Source organism: Sphaeramia orbicularis, chromosome 1, assembly GCF_902148855.1.
Source record: "Sphaeramia orbicularis chromosome 1, fSphaOr1.1, whole genome shotgun sequence".
In the NCBI taxonomy this organism is placed as follows: Eukaryota; Metazoa; Chordata; class Actinopteri; order Kurtiformes; family Apogonidae; genus Sphaeramia; species Sphaeramia orbicularis.
In genome coordinates this window covers 41956754-41984698 of record NC_043957.1, presented here as the reverse complement: position 1 = coordinate 41984698, position 27945 = coordinate 41956754, and the positions used below count along the sequence as shown (strand labels likewise).

Genomic DNA, 27945 nt, shown 5'->3' with positions numbered 1-27945 from the left:
TCATTCTCTTTTACCTGGCTGTCTACTGGCATGTTTCTGCCAATCCTTCGCTAATCTGAATCCAAGCTACAGAAGACAAATAGATCATCCGGCATGCAGAGAGACACAGACTATCCTCTCTGATTTAACCACATGGAAAAGACACACTACCTAACCTAAATTCTCATTCATTCCAAAGCACTGCATCGATTATCAGTTATAACTGCATCGGTTACTTACAAAGTAGCAGCTGTTGACAAATCCGCATGTGGGGAGGGTGGACTCGTGAGTGGAGAGAGGCTCTACTGAACTGTCGGAAGTGGTGCTGCCTGATCGAGTTGACGCCCTGAAGAAGACCTCTGCCTGGCACGACTACATGCACACACACATATACACAAATGTCATTCAAGTCTCTTCAGTTGTGTTTTTTTCTCACTGACACAGGTGTTCAAAGACTAATACTGAGATTTTGTATTGAAACATTTTCTAATCAGTAGCATGGTGTGATTACAGAGTCTATAAAATAGCATGTGAATGTGTATAATGAGGGTGTAACAATAAAGCTATTAATGTTCATGTTATTTTTTTCAGTAAATACTTGGAGTAAAAACAAAAGGCAAATAGTGCGGAACCATATGTGTGTGTGTGTGTGTGTGTGTCATTTTATCCCCTTGTTTCTCACCTCATGGTCAGGAGTGGGTGAGGGGCTGAGTGAGCCCACAGAGTGTTTACGTAGTGTGGAGGCTGTGTGGTCACCCAGGGCCTGAGACTCTGTCTGTCCAGGGGGTGCAGGGTGGGTGGCAGGCCTCTCCCACTGTGTGGTGCCTGTAGGAATGTGCCAGTAGTAGATACCAGCCATGTCTGTGATCTTCTTCCATCCTGGAGGCAGGTCAGGGTCAGTCTGGAATGACTGCTCACTCCAGATATCTGTTGGAAAACAGAATTTGATGGAGAATTTGTTGACATTAAAGGGGGATGTTTAACCAACACACAGTATAATAAGACATCCTGAACACTAACAGAATATAATGTATATCAATTATGCATACTACAGCCAGCTAAATACACATTTCTTTCCCATTAAAATTACTTCAACAACCATCAGCTGCAGAACCACCAAACTAGCCAAAAGGAGAATTTAACTAAATTATGATTTAGTCACCATGACACAAATGAGGAGTTATTATCATTCTCTGTCCTTTGTAATCCTATTAGCTGGTTCTTGGAACCCGGTTACAAATAAATGTTCTTTTTAATGAGGACCAACCAGCCATGGGTGTGTGATGCATTGTGGGTTTTTTAATTTACTGTTCTCTATTATAAAGACACATATTAAATACACAGCCTATAATTCTGAAAAGGAGTGAACCACCAACAGTTTATCACGATTTAGACAAGAATATATGGGTGAGAGCAAAAAAAATAAAAACCTACATCTAATAGTTTACATTTAAAGTCCAACTAAAGGTAAGTGGAGGACTAGGATTAGTCATTTTAACATAAATTGCCCTACTCGATATAATAGAAACACTTGTGACCCTTTTGGTCCCGAGCTTCAGAAAAGCCTATAAGATTTGATCGATTTGAAGGTGTTGGGTCAATATAAATGGACTGACACAGGACTTAAAGTTCCCAGAACACAGCAATGGAACACAGAACATATGAGTATACCCACAATTCATCTGACAGTTACACATTTACAGGAAATACAACTGGAAAACACACACATATACAGACCAAATCAGTGTCCTTATATCAGGGTTTCCTCTGTTCTGTGCTAAATGGCGTCTCATGTAAGGGCTACAGTTTCCTGAAACATGACAGCAGTAAGGGGCACACATACTGAGAACTATTGATGGCATCTTTGCGCGTGTGTGTGTGTGTGTGTGTGTGTAAGTGTGTGTGTGTGTGTGTGTGTGTGTAAAGCTGCTATACTAGCATAGGTAGTAAAGATGATCTGGAACTGCATTAGGTAGTGTAGCAACTCATAAAGGTGATATAAGCCTTGGAGGATTGGTCAGCTGGTGATGCGTGTATATTTGTGTATATCGGGATGAGTGTTCATATGTGTGTGCATGAGTGTGACTGCACAAAGAGTTCTCGAACTGCTGACCATGCTGATGAAACACAGCCCATGGGCCTGTCGCCATGACAGCAGGCCATATCTCATCATGACGACTGGGCTGGACCACATTGAGATGGAATTTAGACACACAGAAACACACACACACACACGCACACACACACACACAGATAAGTTATTAAAGCTTTGGTATGTTTTACAAAACAGAAATCAGAAAAGCATACATGAGTTACTGGCTCATTCACTCACTTTAAGGCTTAACACTGTGCTTTATAGCAAGGAGCTCTGAACCAGTGCCTTCTGGGAGTTGCAGTCTTACATGTGCAAAAAATAGGTCAGAGCCAGTAAAACTACAATCAAGAGAACCTGAATGTGTCTGTGTGGAATGAGCATGAAGAAAGGTGTTGAGTCAGAGAATCAGTGCTTGTAAGAAATGAACACACAACTGGATGTGGAAAGAAAAAAATGTGTCGACAGAGACAGAAAAAGCAAAACAGACTGACTGAGACAGAGGGAGAGTGATCTCTGACCACTGAGGGGGTTGTGAGCTCCGTCATTCACCAGTTAGTTAGTGTCTCCCCCCAAGTTAGCAGCGTCTCTGTCTGCAAACACTGTGGCAACTGTGCAAGTGGAATAAAGAGTCTTAGCATGCTTACAATGAGGCTAATATTTAGCATGTTCTTGTGAAGCTGATGTAAATGTGCCATAACAGAGCTACGTAGCAGTTAGCTGTGATAGCTTGAGTTAGCATGCAGTTCCATGCCAGAGCAGGGTTGAGGGGGAGGGGAAGAGCAATGAGCAAAACACACACACACACGCACGCTCCCTGTGGCAGCAAGACCACATACAAAACACCGCCGTGGCAGGAGCGACACACACAAATATACACATAAATATACAGTACACAGATTATTATGATAAACATTTAGAGAATGATGCCATCTGAGAGACAAACTTTATCCCCGTTTGGAGGACACACATACACCCATGTCACACTTCTGCACAAACACACTAAGACAGCGTTCAAACTCCAGCAACACAGTTTAGTTTCCAAATGCACCTACCCTCATAATTGACAATCACAATGGCCAGCATGTAGTCCTTCCCCAGCATCATAGTTAGCTAGCTGCCTCTTGTACAGCACAAGCTGATGCTGTAACCAAGAGAGAACCCCAGACAGAAAGAGAGAGAGAGACGACAGGGGGGACACTGCAAGAAAGGGGTGAGGAGAAAAAGAGAGGAGAGAGAGGGACATGGAGGCTTGTCGAAGCAGAGAGAGCATGAGGTGAAAAAAGAGGCAGAGAAGAGGGGGGGAAAGACTGAATGAGAGGGAGAGAGAGATAAAGAGACAGTGAGGAACAGAGGGTGAGAGAGGTTGTGTATCCCCTGCAGCTGAGCTATGTTTGCTGTTGCTGCCTCTCCTACCTCTATCTGGAGCATCAAGTGTATCAACAGCTCAAATAAGCCTCCCTGCCCTCCATTTCCTGGACTAAAACTAACACACGTACAGTCCACATTTGCACATGAACACAGAAACAAACTAAAAATTTGGCACACTCATCCTTATCAAATGTCTATACTCATCACCCCCCACCTTCCCATCTTCCTCTTAGCCTCTCTTGGTTGTCCTGGCAACCCCCAGATCATCTTTCATTCAGTATCATATCCAGTGGAGGTGCAAGTAGGAGGAGGAGGAGGAGGAGGAGGAGGAAAAAGTAGGAGGGACAGTGACAGAAGGATGCAGACAGAAAGTGGAGACCTCACGTTGCCATACTAGAATGATCCACGTTCAGCTAATTTTTCCTTGTGAGTTCTAAAATGCAGGCTTCTGTGGGAATACGTGGGCCCTTGTTAAATGACCTTTCCCAACCGTGCATGTGTTTGTATGTATTATGGCTCCTCTATGTGAAAGCAGCATTACACTGGCCTTCTAACCCACAACATCCACACAGGAATCTGACACATGCTTGGGAAAACAACACGGCTTTGTCATTATGAGAGAGAATAGCAGACAGGAAGGCACAGCAGGATGGACACCTTAAGTTTTGACACAATTTCTACCAGCATTATGATTATCAAGCCAAAGCCTAGGACAGGGTGTCATGCCAAAATGATCTCAAGTGGATCGTACCAGTAAAATAACAACATAAAAACCCATAAATAATGTCAACTCCAAACTTTTCTCTATGTTATAGCAAGAAAAAAGTAAAATTACATTATGAAAATGTTTACATCTATAAACTATCCTTTAAAAAATGAAAACAACCTGAAATGTCTTAAAAGAAGTAAGTGTGATTTTAACAATATTATGCCTGTTACTAAATGTTTTTTGTCTTAGTATATCTGTAAGGCACCAATGTATTAGGCAGCGAGCCGTGCACTCATGATTTGCACTGTTAATTTTCGAAAAGCATGGCCATAAAAATGTTGCACAGCTTGCTCAAAACCGTGCTAATTATCAATATACTGTTGTCTTACCTTGTCATGAGTATTAACGTCTCAAAATGCAAGCAGTTGGACTATTAGAGTGTTTCTTAACAGGGGCGGTACCCCATGTAAGACCCCCCATTCCCGGTCGCAAATTTGTTTTCAGCTGGGAATACTGTACACACACACCTCCCTGGTCTGAAATTTTTTGGGGATGGGGGAGCCGCAGGAGCTCATGATGCCGTAGCGCATCGCTTTTATGCCCGCCGGAATATTACTCACCCTGTTTTTTTGGGGGGAGGTTTACACACCCTGTTCCTCCATTTCTGCCTAATACACAGTATTGCACATGTGTAAATGATAAGCTGAAACATAATATTGTTAAAATTTCACCTTTTCTTTTAAGGTTGCTCATATTTGTTGAGGTTGTTCACATTTTTTGTGAAAGGATAGTTTGTAAATGCAAAGATTTTCTTGTCATTTCTTGTTACTTTTTTATCCTAAACCAAAGAGAAAACTTGAGAGTTGTCATTATTTATCCACTTGACATCAAATTGGGCTGTATGTGGCCCCTGGACTAAAACGATTTTAACATCCGTGATTATTAATATCTTCAGGGTATTTTTTGCATTTTACAGATTCATCCCTCAGACCATATTCAGACCCTTTAGTGGGTCGGTTTTGGCTCACGGGCCCTATGTTTGACATCCCTGTCCTAGGAGGACACATTTTAAGTAGCACATTAGAACAAATATCTGCTTTTGTCCTAGTTCTTCTGGTCATCGATTTCACACACAGATCATGAGACAAATCCAAACGTGAATCATCACTTCGGCATGGCGCAGTAAAAGAAGCAAGAGGAAAACGAGAGTGAATTCACTTTTGATTATCCCTGATGGTAAAACGCTCAAACAGCAAGCTTCTGGTACTTGTGGATAGATGAAATACACAGATGCTCAGAGACTGAACTAGTATAGGACAGTGAAGTTATCCGAGAGATCAAAGAGAGAAAGAAATACAGCAATGACTTCTTGAAATGAAGACCAGGGAGGATTTAGAACCAAGCTCACGTCAGGGGTTAGGAAGACGAGATGGATGTGTTTCATGTGTTACAACAATACACAAGACTCACGGTTTTAAAAGGCCCAATTAAACTAAACACCCCAATTTTTACATAATGCTGACAAAGAAATACAATGACTAAAGCAGATGGGCTGCAGAGGTAGGCAACAAGCGAGTAAAAGGGCCTGACAGATGTGATGACTCACATGAATTTACAACTAGTTACAAAATTCTCCCCAAAGTTGCACTGTGCTTTACATAACAAGAAACTACAAACAGATTTAATTAAACAAACTCTCAGTGTCATATAAAGGCTCTTGTTAATGGCCACGGTGATTAGACATAACACACTCAAACTGGGAACTACAATAAATGAAATGATGGTACCTTTATTCAACTCAGAGCTAACTGTACTTTATTTACATTTTATGCTATTTTACACTTGCAAATATTGTGCCAAGTAACCTTAGTTATTAGTTACACTGCATATTTATTATTCTTAATTAAAACTAAATCCACCACTACCATCTACATTATCAGATGAACGCATTAGTTTATCAACTAGAAGAGTACTCAGAACATGTAGACCTTATTCAAGGCCAATGCAATCCTCACTCCACAATATTATCAAATCAAAAACCAAACCTCGAATTCTGACCTCTGTCCTTTTTGTTTTGTTTTTTTTTTGTTTTTTTTTTAAATCAGGGGCCTCCACAGGTTATTTTAACTAACAAAGGTCAGTGTGTTCTCGAGTAGCAGTTTTTATGTAACCCTGCTGACAGACAGGTGGATGTAACAACTATAATCCAATAGTAATAATAATAATAATAATAATAATAATAATAATAATGAGTAGTAGTACTATATTGCTTATTAAATAATATACTAGTATAGTATTATTCTGTAATGTGCCATTCTACTTTAACCTGTTGAGCCCTGCACCATTTATTTCTAGTGTGAGTCATTTCAATGTATCACAAAACCATGGATTAGCCACTAGCAGAAGCTTTATTCACATAGAACCAAGTTATCATCATAAAACAGTACAGGAAAGACAACATTCATAACAACCATCATTTCATAATGCAACCATTATTTCTGCTCTTTGTTCAGTGAGTTTTAGCAGTTCAAAAATATTTATATATGCTTAGTGTTAGTTTAGTGGTGCAAGGTTTGTCTCTTTGGTCTTTTATTTAATTGAATTGATGAATTAACCAAGAATTGTTCTTTTCTAAGCTTTTAGCTGACATTCTTCTGGTTATGTGGATGTATAACATGTGTATGTGTATATGCAATGTGTATATCCAAGCATCACAGCATGATAGTATTACTATGACAACACAGATGGAACTGCAGCTGCCCCCAATTTAATGTAAAGTTAATGTATATTTGGAGGCTAATACTATTTCTTAGGCTATAAACAGTAACACCTTAAATGCATGATAAATCTATGTATGCATCTATCTATAAATCTATGTGTGTTCAAAGTTCCATCTGCACTTGATTGTGTCCAAAATACAGTCTTTAACCCTATAAAGCCTGAACCATTAAATCACTGACAGAAAATTCCAGTTCTTTAAAACTGGAGCCGTTATTGGTCCTTCTGAACAACCAACAAAACATTTTTTCAAATATCAAGTTCCATGTATGAGTTTCAATTTTGTATCGTATTTGATGCATCGGGTCTCAATGCTCAAATATTATTATTTTTGAACAAACAAAAACATAATATAACACAAACATGTCTAACAAATTGGTAATTCCTTTTCAAAAATGGCAAAGTTCTGCCTCCTTCCTCATTAATGACAACCTTGTAGTGCCACTGGAAAGGCCTCTGGTGAACTGATTCCTCCTCCCTGGCAAATTTTCTGTGTTTTGCATGTATCTAATTGTATACATCAGGTTTTTTAAGACAAAAAATATCACACTGATCATGTAGAGGGCTTCAAAACTCATATATCAAATATGATACGTTTGGCATTATAGGGTTAAAGGGTATATTCTTAAAGAAGAGGAATGAAAACTATGGGTCCTGAAGAAAAGATCAGCCCAGAGCATTTGAAGAGGCTAAATAAAACCCACTCTTCTCTCTTGAGTATGAATAAGATAATGGCAGCCACAGTACAGATTCCAAAAGAACTCGCCAATGAGCCCATCAGCTCATAGCTCAAAAACTGGACACAGCTGTTCCAGCACACAAACTATTCATAAGGTCACATGGGAAATTTCCTGTCCCAAAGGGATTCTGGGAAGTTTACACGAGGATGTAGTGTCTGTTATTGTGTTCCAGTGATGTCTGACTTGTGCATAGTCAAACGTACACACAGCCGGTCACCATAAATGGAAACATGTCATCAGTATAGAGGACACTGAAACCACAAACGCACCAGAGCAGCTGAAACTCACACACATAAAAACCATGCCAACCATAAATGACAGTGGCTGTCATGTTTACAGTTTGTACAGCATTTTGTTTGCGTACCTGTCTCCTCCGGGGAGTTGCTCTCCTGGGATAGGGTGGTCCAGCTCAACTCTTCGTCACTGGGGTTCAGATTTTGGATGCGGTTCAGAGCACAGTCTGTCTTTGCGCCAGTCCTTCTATCCTTCTTCGTCTCTGGGGAGGAGGAAGAGGAGGAGGAGCAGGAGGCCACAGAGAGCAAGGGTGTGTCCTCTGGACTAGTCTGTCTGGGTGGAGACGGTGGAGGAGGCACTGGAGAATCTTTGCCTGATTTGAGAAGTTTGAGGTTGGGGTGGAGGTCAGAGATCAGTTCCAGGCCTGAAGAAACCTTATGGTTCTTTGCTGGCGACTCACTTTTCATCATCAGTAAAGGCTTCTTCTCATCATCCTGCTCCTCCACTACCAACTCATCAGAGTCTTCTTCAGTCTTCATCTTTGAAAGAATTTCCTTCTCTGACAGAATGCTGATGTCATCACTCTCCTCTGCTTCAATGTTTAAATCAAAGCCCAAATCTGCTGTGTTGCCATTCAGTTTGAGCTCCACACTTCTACAGTCTATGTCTGATTCTGTTTTCTGCTCTGCCTCTGCATCAGTGTTAGTGTCAGGCTGGAGCTCCACATCTAGTTTAATGACATCATCTTCTCTGTCATTATTGGTGAGAGGGTGACTATCATCCTCCTCAGTGTTGACATTAATGTCATGTGTTACAGTTTCTGAATCACACTGTAGGTCCGGTGGATCGGGGCCTGTTGTATTTTTGTTATGATCCTGACCAGCCTTACGAAGTTGGTTGACTCCATTCTTGGCTAGTTTGGGATTATTAGGGGTTGAAGATTGTGTTGGTGATGATAACGGTGATGATGAAGATGGCACTGTTTCTCCGAGACCCATGGCAGCTTGGATACTGGTAAGTGCATACTTTTTACGACATTTAGGCGGAGTGGCGGAGCCCTGTTTGTTGACATCACTGCTGAGCAGCTGGTTGTGAGAGGAGCGAAGGCTGAGTGAGGTGGGTGGCGTGGCAGTGGGGCCATTACGATTGGTCACATCTACCGACATCATCATGGCACAAAAGAGATCAGCTGAGGGGGGAAGAGAAAAAGACTGAATATTAATTAATCCACACATTCCTTTGCTGTGTTTAGAAAATATTGCAAAACTTTTCCCAGACGTGTATCATATAAAAACAAGACAAAAGGTAAGTAATGATTCAACCTGAAACAATTTTCTATCAGATAAATACAAGCAACTAATTCCTGAAATTTAATTGGATGGAGATAAACTCAAGTGTCAAAAATGCAGGCTAGCTTCCTTAAAATAAATACAAATATTAGATATCAGATTTTAAGCAAATCTCTGCAACTGTACAGAAGGGTTTGGCATGTGTGGCTGCACAGGTCTCTTCATTTCAACTTCACAATGAATGCAAACGCAGCATGTGTTATAGCATGTGTGAAAACATGTGCCGAACCTGACAGGAGGTCAGTCCCAGACTGGTGCTGGTCACGGTTCAGGGCTCAGTAGACTCAGCTGCAGATCTGGTAAAATGTTGAAAAATGATCAAGATGAAGAATGCAAAGAATCCTGAGAGCTTTCTGGGTTGCCCTTAGAGAACGCATTCATCCATGTGGAACCTAACTACAGCTGGTTACTATGGACACAACATAACAGCAAAATACATCATGGGATTAGAAACACCACAGAAATCAAAGTTATAAGGCACAAAGTCTACACAAGAAACAGAGAAAAAATAGCTGATGGGGACCTCTGCTTAAAGCAGATCTGTATTTGTTATGTACATGGTCTCTACTACATGATCAGCCACTCAATAAAGATAAAGAATTTACCAGTTCACAATGAGGATAAGGTCTTAATGGTTTCACCACTAAAGCATTCTAAGGAAGAGTATACTGCAGTAGTTATTTTAGTTTCCATCACTTCATCTAATAAAGTAATAAAAATAATTTTAAAAAAATGTACAACTTAATAATATGGAAATGTTAATATTTTAGTCATCATAGAAAGAAAGAACATAAGTACAAGTTGTTTATTACAATTTATACAAGTATATCGAGTATAAAAACATCATCAATTTTTTAGTAATTCAAGTAATTTGGAAGTTCACCCTTACCTGACAACTAAGGATTATGGGAAAATCCAGGATGGAGCACGTCCATACTGGTAGTCAGTGGTTCTCTCTACATCCAATCACAAGGTCCTCAGTGAAGCAGCAGCGTCCTGAGGGACAGACAAACATAAAACAGGATTAATGAGAGAAAGCGAGGGAGGGGGAGACAGGAGAAGAGAGAAAACTGCAGGACACCAGAGGGACAAATAATAAAGACGCATCTATTATTCAGAACCACTATCAAACATTAATACACAAAGTGTGTATCTTTGTACAAGAGCATTCGTGTGTGTGTGAACACAGGGCTCATTTTGTTGAAAGCTCATATTTCTTTCTTCGGTGCAGTCTTGCCAACCCTTTGCTGACTGGAACCATCATAAACTTAATGCCACAGGAGGCTTGTAAACTCCCCCTACCCTGCTTTCCAACAAGCAGTGTATGCACACAAACAAACACAGATGCACATGGTTGCATAATGCAGTGAATACTCATGAATAGCTCTCAACAACATTGATAAGAATAAAAGAGAAAGATAATAAGCATAGTTGAAATAAGCACCATAAAATTCCACTTATCCCTGACTGTGGGATGGAAAAATATTGGTAATTATTTTATTTATTAACTTATAATTAAGTATTTTTGGTAAATTGTATGATTTCAGGACAATATTCTTACACAAACACCCAGGTATTTAACTCTGATGACAGATTGCAAATTATTTGAAACAAATCAAATCAATGTTTTTATATTAACTATAATTCATATAACTAAGATGACCCTTTAAAAATCAGAGAGTAACCTCACTGAGCTTTGGCAATCAGCTAACACTTAAATTAGCATTAAAGTATTTGTAAGGTCACTATCCATGTGGTGTTATGTGTAATGACCTACAGACAAGTGTACTTTAATAGGATCCAAAAACTAACTGTAAAGTAGTCAGTTATGAGTGGTGCAAACAATTAGGAATCCGGATTGCCAATGTTCGTCAAACTCTTCAACTGATCCGCTGCTATACAATGCACCAGCCGTGTGCTGAGCCGATGAGGTTTACTGACAAACAACATCTGTTTTTTCTGACACCGCTAAGTGTTGCATTGACTGGTACAAAGGTAAAACATCTGAAACAGAGCTGTATAACATTTAACTTCAGACCAGCTGTGCATACTGTAGTTCCTTCTCTAATGGTTTACACAGGAAAAGACAAGAACAAGCTGGATCAGCGGCATCTGAATACTCATCCTGTCAATTAAAAAGCATGGGCTTCAATTACAGATTTGTAAGTGAATGAATGAAAATATAAACTCACAGAAAATCACATACGCACATAAAGAAAAAATAAAAATAAAAATATACGGCAGCTGGGTAATGTTTTCCAAGGACAAAGTGGTAAAGAGGAAGAAAAAAAACATTATGAAAATAGCAATAAAAATGTTGCATTCTGGGATTAAATTACAAGGCATTCTTCGTTCCATGAATCCTGCTGTAACAAGTCTGCATACCAGAAGGGTGTGTGTGTGTGTGTGTGTGTGTGTGTGTGTGTGTGTGTGTGTGTGTGTGTGTGTAAATATTAGGATGTAGGGAAGTCTACACAAAATAAAGTATGGGTTGTATGAGTATGAGTAGTTTTGGGAATGACACAAGTTTTGCTTTTTTTGCAAAATTTTCTGCCTACATTTTTAAAATTATTTCTAAGAGTTTATACACTGAGGAAAAATTAGAAGCCTCATACAGGATTCAAATACTGCAAATAACAAATAAATCATAGTTTAGCCAAGAATCCATTTGTAAAATTACCAAAAACTTTTGACTGCGACTGTACAATTAAAGAAGTGATATTTTGCTTTTTAAATGGAATTACGCATTTTAAAACATTTCCCTGTGGTCTACATAAACTGTAAATGCTCTGCTTGGGTCTGAGTTGTTCATTAATTCAACTCCACAGGTCCATCTTCAATCCTATTTCTGAGTAATGACACCAGAAAGGTCATTTTGAGCACATGACCCCACCCCCTCCAGGTTGTTGACAGTGCTTCTCTGTCCCGTTCTGCCACTTGTGTTCATCAATACAACCAACAACTGAACATTTTAGGTAAACAGCTCAAAGTTTGGACATATTTTCAGTATGGACTACAACCGCTGTTGCTGACAAACAATTATGGCGTACTCAGAGAAATGTTCGTCCGAAGTCTTGACCTTATATGTGCAACTGTTGTGACATAAGTAGTTATAAAACAATACAAATTAAGAAGGAATTGAAATGGGTTGTAGAAATCCACTCGATTTTTGCCAGAATGAATATAAGGATAGCTTGGAGGGTTGAAATTCAAACTTTATGAACTATTAGGGTCCAAATACACAAATGAATGTACCAAAGACTAACCTAATAAAAGTGGGTCTAGCAAAATATGACCCTTTTATATAAAAATTTGGTGCATGGTCACAGAACTTTAATGAGCACTTGTGTAGCACAGACTGAACTCCTTAGATACTACAGCCAAATTGACAGGCAATGTCAGGTAACAAATTTCAAAATGTATCATGGTGAATTTCATCAATATCAGAGGTTGTAGTGCACATGAACAGCTTTTATATGTGCCAGACGATATGCCCCCCCAAATCCATGAACAAGTGATTTATACTGTAGTGGTGTACAACAGTAGTCGCTAACACACACGCACGCATGCCCCCCCACCCATGTGCTCATGCTCCTCAGGGAGAGTGTCCCCTCTGGTTGAGGACCTCTGCTCTAAATCAACAAGGATATCAGATCACAAGGTCCCAGCATCAGTATCTGCACTCAAAACTTATGAACAATACCCAGCCCTGGTAGAGTCTGATAGCATAAAGAAAATACTTAATTAACTGGGAACTTTTGGTATATCTTGAAGAAAAATCATCTTCACTGGTGAAGTCAGTCATGTGAAATCAACAATTTCATTTTCTAAAGACCAGACTGAGAGAGAAAAACTAATAAAAATTAATATAGCTGCAGTAGAGACTTGGAAAACACATCGAAATATGTATTATTAAGGATGTTATATTTATATACAGATCCTTAACATATGTGTCTATGCATTAAAATGCCTGAAAGTCCCAATTTGCCCAGTAAACAACTTGGGTGTAGGTTACATGTGGTGTGTTGGTTTAGAGCCAAACCTACAAAGCTCCACTGCAGTTCCATATCATTAGTTTCCACATATGTACACATGCTTCATTTTAGCAGCAAGTATGTCCAAAAACAGTCAATTTCTATCAAAACTGCACATCTGGTTATGGTTTCTAACTCAATGCAATGATAGCGATGGTAGTGCCTGCTCTGGGCCACGCCGCACTATCCATGTAGGGTTCTTTACAGTATTCTGCTGTAGAAGAGGGGCTTGTAATTACAAGGCCCCACTGTGGGCAAGGCAGTACGGGCACTGACAAACACACAAGCATGAACACACTGAAAACACACATATGAAGAGTAAATATGAGGGTTAGCCCTTCACATGGACTTGTAAACAGTTAAATGCACAGAAGGAAAAAGCACACATTAGTTGCAACACACCCTGGCAGACAAAAAAAAAAAAAAAAAAAACCACACGTTGGGGTTGTAGGTAATAAGATCTAGGATGTGTCACAGCAAGACACTGACCTTTGACTCATGAACAACCGGCTGTCCAGCCAGGCTGAGCCGATGTGTGTGTATATGTGTGTGTTGTTAGCGTGTGCAAGTGTCAAAGGTATGTTGGGGGTCTGGCTCCAAAAGGAATGAAAGGAGCAGCTGCAAACACTCCACTTCTCACTGTCTGTTGTTTTTTTGTTACATGTGTGCTGTCTGTAACGGCTTTCATTTACCAGACTCTGGACAGCTTGAGCCAAAGGCAGATTGCTTTTAAATTCATACGCCAAGTGGCCACCTGCCAACAGTTTGATAGGCCTCTCATCTCTCCTTCCTGCCCTTCCCTCTCAAAGTTTCACGCCATTCCCGTTCCTCTGCTAATCCCACTTGACTTTTACGTCTTTCCTTCAGCTCCCTTTCGTTTCCTCTTCCTCTCCTCCGACCGCATTCATCGTCTACCTCTTACCCCCCACTCCCTCCCTTATGCCTTTGTCTGGGAGAGAATTGCTGTCTTTTCTCATTAAAAGTGAAGAAGGTCTGTAAACTCTCATAAAACCACCCGTTTCTCTCTACAACCCTGATTTACTGCCACTCTTCCCCTCCTCTTCTCTACTCCACCTCTGTGTGTGAGAAATCCCATCTGTTACCAAAAAAAGACTGACAAGAAAGCAAAACTGTCGCAGTTAGAGGCCAGGCAATAGAAAACAAAATGGATGGATTTGTGTCAACAAGGCAAGGCATGCAGAATTGAAAAAGCAACCGGGTGTTTTTCTGACTTTTGGATCAGGACGTGAACGTGTAAGCCAGCTGCACAATAGCAGGCAATCTTCCCAGATCTTTCTTGGCTTTATTTTCATTGGCTGCAGAGTAGGCCGGGCACTTTACATTGTGCTGCACACTACTTCCACTACAAGGCAGGGAAGTAGCTGCACTGCAAACATACGCCAACATACGAACCACAGGAAGACTGCTCTCCAGAATTCTTAAACTAACTTAACTTTTAGCACATTCTAATCTATGTTAATGCACTCTTCATGCTGCTTTCAGAATCATGACCAAAACTTAAATGAAAAAACTTAAACTACACTGGTTTCTGTATTCAGTTTCATTTTACAGTCCCCTGTGAAGACTGCAGATTCTGTGTTGTTTTATGTTTCTTGACGATCACGTTTGACATCCACTGTAGATTTATTACATGTTAAAACTGTTGTCATTTTAAAAAGGTGATACAGCTTTCTTTCAGGACAAAATATAAGACACGAGCTATTTGTAAATAACACAATAATGGTCATTATCATACTATTTTTGTCTTTAATCTTTTGGTTAATTTCGTTAACAATGTCCAATAAAACACTTACACAATGCATCAATGCTCTATTCCTTTATCTAACTGTACTCATAAATGTAGCATTATTACCACACACATGTTCTGTCTATTTCTGGTTGGAAAGTGTTGTCTTAAACCATAAATAACCATGTGTTTAATGCTTCCACTCAAAACCAAAACACAGGCTTTAAACGTGGACATAAAGATGAAAGATTCCACATTTATTGACGTCATGAAAATTTTTCAGCATTTTGGCAAAAGCAAGTCTGAAAAAGATTTAATTTGCTATCAGTAATTATTTTTTTCTTGTCTCGTTTTCACTTGTTTTGTTTCCCATGTTACTTCATATTAGGTTTGATTTTCTTTTTTTCATATTTCTCCAATACAAGATGAGATACATTCTTTTTAGGTGTTGCCTTCACATATTTATCTTGATTATTTCTATCAGCAGCATAGAGGGAGACCTAATTAAATATTTTGAAGTGACTACAAGCAAATAAACGATAAATTAAAGGGACTACAGAGTCTGTGGACTATCACAAATCAAGACACATCAATCAGTCACACACGGTTAACAGATGGCGGATGACTGGTCCAGGCTGGTGCACTACAAGCAGCAAGATAGATCATCCTGATTTCAGGCACCGTCTGTGTTTGTGTGTTCAATGAAAGGAGGAGGAAACAGACAGGGAAACAATAGCCATCTTCAAAATAACAACGGAAGGGCAAAACAGCATGGAGGCCCGGTGTGAGGAAACTGTGTATTCCTCACATTGTGAAGACGTACATGTGTTTTATACAGGCGTGCATGGGGATTTAAGTCTCTTACTGAGATGAAATGCAGATCACCATAATGAACAGACCGAAACATTTGGACATTACTCTTCTTCAAGCCAAGAGAGTTATTTAGTCCAGAGCTGTGCAAATGTTTTAGGCCATAAGTAGGTTTATTGTTTCAGTAACAGTATAATGATATATTATAATATACGTACGTATTTCTCACTCTGTAACAAAACTGAAATATAGTGTCACTAACACATAAAGACCCAGTGCTAATTTTGTGACAGTTCCCAAATAAATTTTTCTCTCTATTTATTTAAATTTTCTTAAGTGATTTATCACCAATTATTATAATATTATCCCATGTATTTTTCAATTTTCACTGTTAATCATGCATTTTCCAATATTTAATTTCCTATAGCTATTTAATTTAGATGCTCATGAAATCTCAGAGTAAATTGAAAGGTTATGATATCAAAACAGAGAAAAATGAAGAAAAAGTTACTTGTTCAGCAAAATCTATCATTAACTGAATGTAAACCCAGTGTCTCCATCCACTGTCGTTGATGAATCAATGTTGTAGAAGACGACAGTGTTGCCACGTTCACTACGGAGCCTCTGAACGTCCAAATGGGTCATATCTGATGACCATGAAAAGATAACAAACTGCATTTTACACCAATTATTTACATGTACTGATAGGATTAGTGGATCAACAGGAATTAAACATGTTAGATCAGTAGATGGTTTTGGCTGGCGGTGGCTGTTTGGGTCTTTATGGGTTAAAAACGAGAATTTAAAAAAAAGTATCTATTGTTTAACGTGACCTGTCTTTGTATTTAAGATGTCTTAAAATCTTCTGTGCAGACATTATGAGATTTAATGATCTAATCTTATTGTGTTTTACACCAGACTTCATTCAACACATGTCTAATGTTTCTTACTGCTTCGACTACTTTTTGTCATGGGAACAAAGATCACACTAAATACTGACAAATTCCTGTGGAAGCTATGTAGTTTATATATTTACTGTTTTTAATGCTGTGTGCAATATTTCATCTATTTTTTGCTTATCATAAAAAATATGCTTATTACAATCATGTAAAAAAAATATAACATAAACCTACTTATTCACAGTACTGTGTGCTGGAAAAGTGTACATGCTCTGTCTCGAAGTGTGTAAATCAGAGAACTTTTCAATTGCATACGTCTGGAAACTAGGGGTGTAAAGGTGCACTCATTTGTACCGAACTGTTTTGGTTCAGGGCCTTCTATACAATATGAAGGTGTATCGAACAAATAGCTACATGTAGTCTATGAAATACTCACCTTAAGTTTCCACACAAACCTTAAAGTGGAACACACACAGTATGAGCAGGGTGGCTTCAAGCGGAACCCCTGTGAAATATTTGATGTCCTAGATGGACATCTAAGAGGTCCACGCACCATACACATGCTGAACGTGAACCAGCATGACAGCTCAGAGCAGCACCACAAGTACAAAACCAGAGTTGGAAGACCCTCCGTTTTCTCTAAGGTTTCGATTTGGGAGCATTTCGGATTCCTTGTCAGTTGTGTCAATGGAGAGAGACAAGTCGACAAAACAAGAGCAGTGTGCCGGCATTGTTTCCTGAAGGTCAGTTATATTTAAAGTTTTTTTTAATGAACTTGGTCTCCTTTACTGTACCAAAAATGTGTCGAACTGGAGAGCCCTGTACCAAAAAAAACGTACCAAACTGAAATTTTTCTGTACCATTACACCCCTACAGGAAACCCTTACATACATGGCTATGTTCTAACAAAAACACATGAATACGATGCAAGATGGAAATACAGGCTTTACCTGAAGGGAAACAGTAAACAATATGAGGAAATAGCTCAATTAATTTATGTTCTGTCTCAAGTTGAATGTCTCTGTGTAATGTTACATATTTCTGCTCTTAAATTTTTGTATTTTCTTATATATGTTTCTCTACTGGGATTGCACAACATAAGAACAAAACAGCAAAGATAGTGAAAAAGTAGCTTTGCAGACAGTGAAATTTAGTCAATGTAACTTCACAAGACATGGAAATGCTTGTATGTGTGTCCTTGTGTTCTCAATAACGGGAAATAACAGAGACAAAGTACCTCTGACTGAGGCTGCAGCCTAAACTAACAATCTTGTGTACAGACAAACAAACACACAAGCACACACTGAAGCAGGCTTTGGAGGCAGCTCTGTGGGTTTAGTGGGTTCCCAGGGCCATACATTGTCCTTGCAGCAGCAGTGTATAGAGAGTGTGAAGGACAGACTGAAATAGCTCCACTATAATTCCACTTATAGCCCAGTTTTTAATTACACCTCAACACTAACGGAGCCTCCATGTTTGTCTGCATGTATATATGAATGTACTGTCTACATACATAAAGTGGTCATTTTCTGCTGCCGTGGTTTCCACAGACGGGAGGGCGAGAGAAGAAAATGACCACAAAAGAATGGATAGCAGTGAGGAATTTTCAGGGTGTGCCAAAGAATTTAAGGCATGACTGTTTGAGGTGGGTGGGTCATGGCGACTGGGGGGCAAAAAAGGTTGTAACTGTTCAACCAAGGCAGCACCCAAACACACACCTTAATTGAGGTTAATGATGGACATTTACACGAGCCACTCATTGACTCTGAATACAGCGCTTACTTATACCTGAATGAAGTGTCACAGAGAGCACAAAAGTAATTTATTACTTATGTAAATGAAAATATATCAAAAAGTCACTGATTTTGATGGGTAAATTTACCGACAGAGAGCACAGTAAATCTTCTACATAAACTAAAATGCTGCTTGGGATGACAGGGGTTAAAGAGTTTCATAACACACAGAAATCTTAAACCACACACATTCATGTGACGTGGAAAAGAAACATTTCTAAAACAAAAGCCAAAAGAAGATTTCCTGGATTTGGGAAACTTGGGAGAGAATGTACTAAAAGCCCTCCCACATTCCCAGATATCCTTTCTCCCCCTCTTCCTACCCACTTCACCCAGCCCCTCTTTTCCTGTGGGTGAGGGGAGATTGAGGGAGGGAAGAAAGAGTACACCAAAGACACACTGACACTGAGCTAAACACATTGAGTGGAGGGACGTCCCATTCCAGCCTTCAAAGTCTGCGCTCGCTGTGGAACACAACTTTGCTCGAGACCACAGTTCTTTCCTGGACGCGATGGCAACGAGTTGAGCCAAGACCAGAACCAGAGAATAACAAGTCGACCAGAGCCACTTAGACACACATATTCAATCAAAAAAAACTAAATATAGGATGGAACAAATTGCACAAAAATGAAAACAGCAAATTTATTTGACCGATATTGGAGTCGTTAAATTTCATTTATTTTCTGTTCTGGTGGTCCGCTCATAAAACTGTGTGTCTTTGAAGCATAATCACAGGAATGTAAAAGAAATCTTATTAAAAGATGCAGTTGATTGTAGTGATGGAAAGTCCGATTCTTTTTACTAACTCGATTCTTTCAGTTTGTTCATCTGTTGTGAATCAATTCATTTGATTCACCAATAAAAAAGTAAATAAATACATAAAAATCCTCTAACAGGCATTGTTCCTGAACTGGTGGTGCCAAATTGCCAAGCGTATGCTTAATCCACTACGCCACTTGACAAGCCGAAGTTGCAACAGGTCTAACCCTTAATATCTCTCTTTTCTGTCCATCTATGAATAATGTAATTAGAAACTTAAAAAACTTAAGATTTTCCACTAGTATATCAACGTAGTACTACTTTGTCAATAGTTAATTGTATTTAGTGTGCTTTTGACTTTCTATCTATCCATCTATCCATCTATCTGTTAGTGTGCTTTCTTTCTGTTCTGTCTTCTTACAGGAGGGGTATCTTGTCTCATTCAGTGGTTCAACAGACTCAGCAATTCGCAAAGCGATTCAGCGAGTCATTGATTCATGAATGATTCGGCAATTCATAGATTCATGAACGATTCGGAGTTGATTCAGAAAATCACCTCTACTCAGCCGCTCTTTCATTTAGCAGTTCACTACTTTGGCTTGGTCCATCTGTTGCTGGCAGCTAGTCTCGTGATACAATCTGAGATCTTGCCATGGAGACTACCTGCTGCACGGTGCATCACACATCACTTCCACTTACAACTTAATGAGCGATTCTTCTGACTAGTCTATGTGATAATAACCAAAATATTAGCAAAGTGCTGCTGAATTGACTCATTTGCGTTCGCGAATCGATTAAACTCATTCACTTAAATGAATCTATTCTTTTTGAATCATTCATTCATGAATTGCCCATCACTAGTTGATTGTTGTTGACGTTCTCCACTCCCAATGACACTGCTGAGAGCTCCTTACCTATTTAAGCTATGTCTAGCATCACCAGCTCTAAATCCCAAGGGACAAAAGGGAAAACATCTCAACTGATAAGCTTCCAAACATTAATTAAAGATTCTGGCTACTATTCACCATCACCAACCTGTCAGTCATTTCCATTCCACTGCTGCTACTTCACTCTGAAAATGGCTGACCTCTTTCTTACTCTTTTTGAATGGCATCTTTTCACAGTGTGATGTGCCTCACTTGAGAAATAACACTTTGGCAGAGTGTTAATACCTGTGTGTAGAGAGTAGCCTATACAAACCAGACAATGACTTGTGGTTTGTTTGGGTCACAGAATAAATGTTAACTCGCTCCAGCTGTCTGTATTTTCAGATGACAGTTGCCATTTCGCCAACAAACTCAGTATCTGAAAACTTCAATTCTTACCGTTAATTAAAATGCTCCAACAAACACACATCAACCATTTTAAAACACTGGGCCACATACAAAGATCTCACAAATTTCATGGTGTGATCAGCATTTAATGTGCTGAATTGTTGTCATATTTGGTAATGGTTATACAGTACTGTGCAGGAATGAATTAATATCTATTTATGATTCTCTTTTCTTCAGATACAAGACAATGCGAGAGACATGTGTGCAACTTTATAAGACACACACAAAAACCGGAACTAAATGGGTTCTAAAGGGCAAGTCATTATTTAGTGTGACCCCTGACCCCATGACAAGAAGTACCACAAACAGAAACATCCAACGTGTTGAATGAAATCTGGTATAAAAGATCAGAAAATTAAGGTAATAAATCTCTGACTGTCTGAACAAAAGGGTTAAAGACATGTTAAGTGCAAAGGAAGATCACACTAAATACTATGACTTTGGTTTATAGACAATGTTTTTTTCCCTGAAAGTTTTCATTTTACTGCTGTACATACTTCACATATATCCATATTAATTCAGATACTGACAAATGTATGTGTGTGGTGATTAGAACTTTACTAAACCAACAAACCTAATGTTGGCCTAAGACTTTGCACAGTGGTAGATGTACACTCTTTACTTTCTTCATTGAGAATTACACCATTTATGTAGTAGTGGGTATGGTGAAAAAAAAACCCTTCTTTTTAACTGAAAACACAGTCAAGCACATAGACACACACTAAAAGCAGAAGCCAGGACGAGGGGCAGATGCACTGGGGAGACAGGGTTTCCTATATATAGCTGAGATGTGACAGGACATCCATGAGGACAAGGAAGTCTAGACATGAATGACACAGTTCTGTGTGTGTGTGTGTGTGTGTGTGTGTGTGTGTGTGTGTGTTCAACATGGCATGGTTATCTCACATTTCGTTAGAAAGCCTGTGGCAAACCTATTCCATGGAAATGTTACAAGATGCATTATTATCACAGTCTGATCTGATTGGCTCGAAGTTTCAGCTTAACCACCAAAAATGACAAAGAGAAGAGCAGAGTATGAGGTGACACTTAGAAAATGAGAGGTGGGGGGAAAACTTAAACTTAAGAACAAGAGATGTCAGGAAAAGAAGCGAATTGGAGAGAGAGAGTGACTCATCAGAAAAGGAATGTCCCATCTCTGCCAGAGGAACCACAGACACCACTGCAGCGGGCGCTTCGTCTCTGATACTTTAAATCACCGCCTCCCTCAGGCTTGTCATCTCTTCAATGGCTGCCTCTTTCTGTCTCTCTGTCTTTCTATCAGTGGAAGTTATCAGCGATGCTTCCCAACTCCTCTGATAAGACAATAGCTCTGGGCAGCGAAGATATCACTGGATGACCACGGCTATGAGCCCAGAGCAAACATTAGACCAAGAATATCTATCGGTTTCTGCTGAAGCCGAGAGCCACACTGAGCAGGGTGTGTACAATCAAAGTTAAAATGTCCAATTAATTACAGTTCTAATAGCGTTAGTGGTTTTATGGTTATTGTAACTCCTGCCACAGGATATGATGTCATTACAAGAAAGCAATTCTGGTCAGGAACCAATTCATTCACCACAGTGACTGCAACCATGATTCAACATTCCTACCACCTGTCATCCTGTACAATCACAAGACAACAATTTTCTCACAATTCACAGGCTTTGACTAGTGTAGACTAACAGCTATTGCTGGAATACTGGGGTTGTTGTCAACCCCTCTCAGACAGTACAAATCTAAACATCTGATTTCCTGAAAACTAAAACACAGCGAAAGTGTGTAATATGTCAGTTAACCCCTACAGACCCAAAAATCCACCGCCAACCAAAAGCATCTACTGATGTGAAATGTTTAATAGCTGTTGATCCACTAATCCTATCAATACATGCAAATAATTGGTGTAAAATGCTGCTTGTCATCTTTTCATGGTTATCAGATATGACCCATTTGGACGTTCAGAGGCTCCATAGTGAATGTGGAAACACCATCATCTTCTACAACACTGATTCACCAGTAAAACCCATGGAGTATGATAAATGACAGTGGATGGAGACACTTGGTTTATGTTGAGTCAATGATAAATTTTGTTGAAAAAGTCACTTTTTCCAATTTTTTTTTTCTAATTCTATCTGATAACTTTTGAATTTACTCTGAGCTTTTAGGAACATCTGCATGATCAGTAAATTAAATATAAGAAAATACCAGACTTTCACTGAAAATGCAAAACACAGAGGAAAATATTATAATAAACGACAAATCACTTAAGAAAGGTTAGAGAGAAAACCTCATTTTGGACCTGCTACAAAACTGGGTCTTTATGGATTAAAGTACAAGTGAATTATTAAATCAATGATTTCACTGATGAATGTAACTTACAAATATTATTGAAATTAGATGTTGTGACAGAGGCAACATAAAGTACTGCAATATTATTGCTTAATATAGTCCATATTGTGAGTCCATATTTAACTTTTGTTTTCAAAAAATGGACATGTGGTTCTCCATGCCAAAGAAGAACCTCCAGACTGTTATCAGCAAAAGGTATCTAAACAACATCTGTGTTGGTCTGGGGGTGCATCAGTGCCCACATGGCTGGTGTGCATATGTGTGAAGGTAACACATGTGAAGGCGAATACTGGAATTATACAGACACATCCAGCCATTAACTCAACATCTTTTCCAGAGAAACCTATGGTTATTTAAGCAGGACGATGCCAGAGCTCATTCTGCAGGAGTTACAACAGCATGGCTTTATAGTCACAGAGTGCACAGACTCTGCCTGCATTCAAGACCTGACTCCTATTGGTAGATGTATGGACATCAAAAAGAGAGGCTGTTGAACCAACGAGGTCTTGTAGATCATGGGCAAACACTCCACCTGCAAAAATCTGTCTCTTTAGTACCGAAATGAGTGAAAAACACAGGGAATCTAAATCTGCCTTTTATATTTACAATTATGATGGTTGATGAAAACATTGACAATATTTTCTTTGCAGATATGTCACTCGAAAAGCTTTCCATTATCACGAGATGTGATTATCTTAAGAGCCACAGAACGTAAAACTGAACTTTGTTATGAGCCTCCATGGTAGTTTCAATTTAATATATTTAAGTGAAACTACTCAACACTCTATCGAACAGGTTTGTTTTACTGCTATTGATGAAGGGCCTCTTAGTGGTACATATCACTATCTTTTATTACCCAAGCCCAACTTAACACATATACTGATTCACTTTATAGGATGTGTTTATAAGCAAAACATACAGTGGTGGTCAAAATTATTAAATTCGAGCACTTGGCATATTTAAGAGGCATCATCTGTTTGTTTGTTTTTTCTAATTATCCATTAAAATACACTTAAATTAATTAAATATCTACAAAGTCATGAAAATGCTCTTTAAACCACAGAGTACAACTATCATTAGGAAATTTAGTCCAAAAAACCCCACCAAAAACAAGCTAGGCCTATTTCACTGTCAATCTCACACAATCCTGTTCCTTCACAGTAGATGCCAAATTCCTTGTGTATCATTGTCAGGTGTGATTGTGGTTAAATGGATGTTGATGCAAGAGTCTTCAGACACAACTGTGTGATTCTGTTAAATGTACAAGGACTATCCAGCTCACTAAGTAAATATTTAGGTTAAAAATGGATCAAAATAGTAGGACTCACTTCTGATATTTGTTGTCCTCAGAGTAACCATCTGCACGATTCCTGAACATGATGAAATGAAATAATGGAAGCAAAAAAAGTCAATATTTTCAGATCTGCGAGGTGTTCTAATAACTTTGGCCTCCACTGTATTGATAAGGTATTACAAATGTAACAATATGGTCTTTCAATACACTAGACTGAGCAAAATAATGAGTGCATTGAAAGACTGATTATGTTTTTTGTCTCATGAATGTCACTAATAGAGAGCAAAACACACAAGGCTATTTTTACAATAAACTACACGCACACGCTCACTTCAAAATCAAAGCCTATTAGAAACGTCAACATGAAAGGTTTGACCATCGTTTCCTGATTTAGGCTACAAAGGAACTGCAACAGTGGCAACAGAAGTCGCAGAACCCAAATATAAATCACAAATTCAAATGTGACAAGTACTTAAATGACACACCGTCACATGGAGGGGGGGGGTTATGTAACCTTACAGATGATCCTGTTCTAATGCTAATTGTGCTTTAATACTACAACATATGGAGATATATTACACCTTCCAAACACTAATCCTTGACAGCAGATACTGACTGCAAATACTGTAATATCACCTGGCAACCCCTGTTACTGCAGTTCACGGCTTCTTGCTCCTGCATATTCCTTCTGCATTAGAGTTTCCTGTTCAGCTGAGGTTCTGTTTTTGTCTGTTCAAATGTTCCTAGTAAATGTAGCAAGGATGGAGATAGGGCGGGGTGATACAGACAAAAAAAACCATATCTCATAATATAATATATAACGTATATAAGCGATGAAAAATGTTTTAACCCACAGATTGCTATAGAGCCTGCAGACACCACAGTTAGGTTTTTATCTCACATGTCAATGGCAGGTCCAGTGAGAACATTTTTACGGGCCACAAATGTTCTTGCCAGGGATAAAATTGCATCATTCAACATCGTTCCACAAATTACTTCAAGTTACAGGTATGCACACACATCTGTAAGTAATATTTTAAAGTGAATAAATGACATCAGATTAAAAAAAGCTTCATCTGGATACTATGAATTACTGTTGACGAATCGGTGTGACAGGAACAGCTGTAGAGACCTGGAGTCAGAGCTAAAGAACCATGAGCAGCTGCTGTCAAATTCTCAGTGTCTGCACTGGAAACACAGAGTCCACTTGACAAAAACAGCTGGATCTGGTATGTGTGACAGTGGGGCTGATTTGTAAAAATCATCTGCCATGCCAATTCCTCTGACTTAAAAATGTTGGCATAAACGTATCTCTAAGGCTGTCACAATACTGACATTTGAGTTGATGATAAACTACATTAATGCCACTGCTGTAGTGTGAGTCTGATATTAGTTTCATTTTACACCTAAATCGCATGACATTTATCACCAAGGAATACTGAAATATAGTAGTAGTGCTAGTTCTGCACTGAAGGTATAGCAGAAGAAAGAGGCACAATAATGTGACATTTCTAAAAAAAAAAAAAAAAAAAACCTGTCTAATGGTATGATAGGACATGCCACTTCTTCTGTTTCTCCCACCTGTCATTAGACAATTGAATGGAGACAAGAGACAGGCCAATTAATTGGATTGGCACATACAGTACATTTGTGCCATCGTGTACTAAATTCCACAGGGAATTTCTAACAGTCTCCATCATTTGTGATCAGACTGGTTTCTCCAATAAAGGTGTTGGGAGACGTTCTGGACTCCATCACTGGTCCAAAACATGTTACACAAGCACATGCAGGTTAAAACTCAACAATAAATCAACAAAATTGATACACTTCTATTGCTGTAAAATTAACAGACTTAAGTGAAATCTCTAGCCTAGCAACACTAATCCTACAAATCCCATGATGCAAAGCTCTCTGTAAAAGTAATTTACTACATCGAATACAGAGCAAGCTCCAATAAATTGACTACTTTTGAAGCATCGTCCAGCCCAAGATAGTGTATATGAGAGGTACCTGCTGTAAGCCAGTCCTTGTTTTAAGACAGCACAGCAGAGGTCCTTGAAGCTGCTGTAGTAGGCCAATTTATAGAGACACCTACTGCTCTGGCCTTAAGAGCCTCTTTCATCACATTCTAGCTTCCACAGTGTATGATGATGTGTATGTGTTTGAAAGTCAGAAACAGCGGGAAGGCAGGGAAGGTCAAAAAGGAAAACCTGATACAGCTAAACTGGGAGTGATGGGGTATACGAGTGAAAGTGTGCAGCGATGTGGAAAAGACAACATCAGGAACAGAAACATATAAACAAAAAAACGTGCAAATGTGTGTATGTGTGCACAGAATATGAATGTGAGCTCCCATTTGTGTGTGTTTGTGTGTGTGTGTGTGTGTGTGTGCATGAAGTTTTCTTAAAGAGTGGAAAAACATGTCTGTCCTCACTTGCTTCCACAGGTAATTTGTAGGCAGAATAACATGCATACTGACTACCCAATCATAAGGCAGGCTTGACAGGGAGAAGACAGCCGATCACTGAAGGCTGCCAGGAGCTGACACATTACACGGCACAACACACACTCACACACACATACACAATGAGAGAAAACAAAGACGCAGAAGAAAACTTAGCGGCGATGAACAAGCGTGTGGGTGAACGACTGACAGAAAAGACAGAGGCAGACAGATAGACAGAGGGACAGATGGAAAGAGAGAAAAGGGGCCCAATCATTTGGTTTCACACCCCGCAGGAAGAACAGGGCCTCTGTACTCCTTCTCTGTTCAAACACACCTCACGGCTGTCTGCTCCCTGCAACAACAATGCATCCGTACACACACTGCAGTCCGGCTGACAGTGGGCACAATAACCCTATTGAGAGGCATCGATAAGGGGGCTGAAAGAGAAAGTGAAGAGAATGAGATTGAGAAAAAGATTGACAAAACACACACACTCACATATACATAGAGCTGCCCCGGTACACATAAATACACACAAACAAACTGCAGTGTGGTTTTCTTGCCAACTTGACAGCCTGGGATGAATCTCCTCTCTGCTGTCCTTAATTCATCATTCATCTGTCCAATCTGGTCTAACTCTCCACACACACAATTATGCATGTCTGCACACACACTCACACACAGACACTTGTTTGGTCAAGGGCGGACCACTGGTATTGTTTCACAGGGGAAGCAGGGTGGTGATAACAGATCTCCCTGCTCTTTATCTGATTGCTCACACACACCCACGCAAAAAACACTCAGACTCACACAAGCATGTACGCATATGCGCACTTTCACCACCCTTTCACATCAGCTGTTGTGTGTGACCTCGACCACACACAGACTAACAGGTTGGTGCCGCAAGCCAAGAAAGTCCCAACGACACACATGTACTAACACACCGCCTGGCTGATAGCTATAATTGCATCCAATCTGCAAGAGTACTGGTGCTAGGTGAGATACGGTAGGGTATTCTGGGAGTTTGACATGCACACATCCAATTTCACAAGGTGACAGGTTACCGAAATGCTATTTTTGTCCACATCCACATGCACTGTGTACAGTATGTGCTAATGTGAGTGTGTGTCCCCTTTATTCTGCCTCTGTGAGAAACTGAAGCACTTTCATAACACTAAAGCTAAACAAATATACACTCACAGTCTGCAGTGTTTGGCCCAAAACTCTGCCC

The 27945-nt window shown here is 39.4% G+C and overlaps 1 protein-coding gene across 12 annotated transcripts in view; it reads right to left on the bottom strand.

The window, feature by feature from the left end:
• Nucleotides 1-27945, bottom strand: part of apbb2b (amyloid beta (A4) precursor protein-binding, family B, member 2b) — a 55286-nt gene that overhangs the window by 24947 nt on the left and 2394 nt on the right. For 9 of the 12 annotated variants that reach the window (XM_030138330.1, XM_030138345.1, XM_030138356.1 and 6 more), the window contains exons 2-6: nucleotides 10142-10248; nucleotides 9482-9548; nucleotides 8034-9092; nucleotides 662-906; nucleotides 220-351 (exon numbers count right to left, since the gene is read on the bottom strand). In XM_030138330.1, the coding sequence (XP_029994190.1) occupies nucleotides 220-351; nucleotides 662-906; nucleotides 8034-9075 (1419 nt within the window). In that variant the 5' untranslated portion in view covers nucleotides 9076-9092; nucleotides 9482-9548; nucleotides 10142-10248. Of the gene's footprint in view, nucleotides 1-219; nucleotides 352-661; nucleotides 907-3126; nucleotides 3589-8033; nucleotides 9093-9481; nucleotides 9549-10141; nucleotides 10249-27945 lie in introns of those variants that run through there. The other 3 variants (XM_030138417.1, XM_030138426.1, XM_030138409.1) reach the window with 2 other exon arrangements.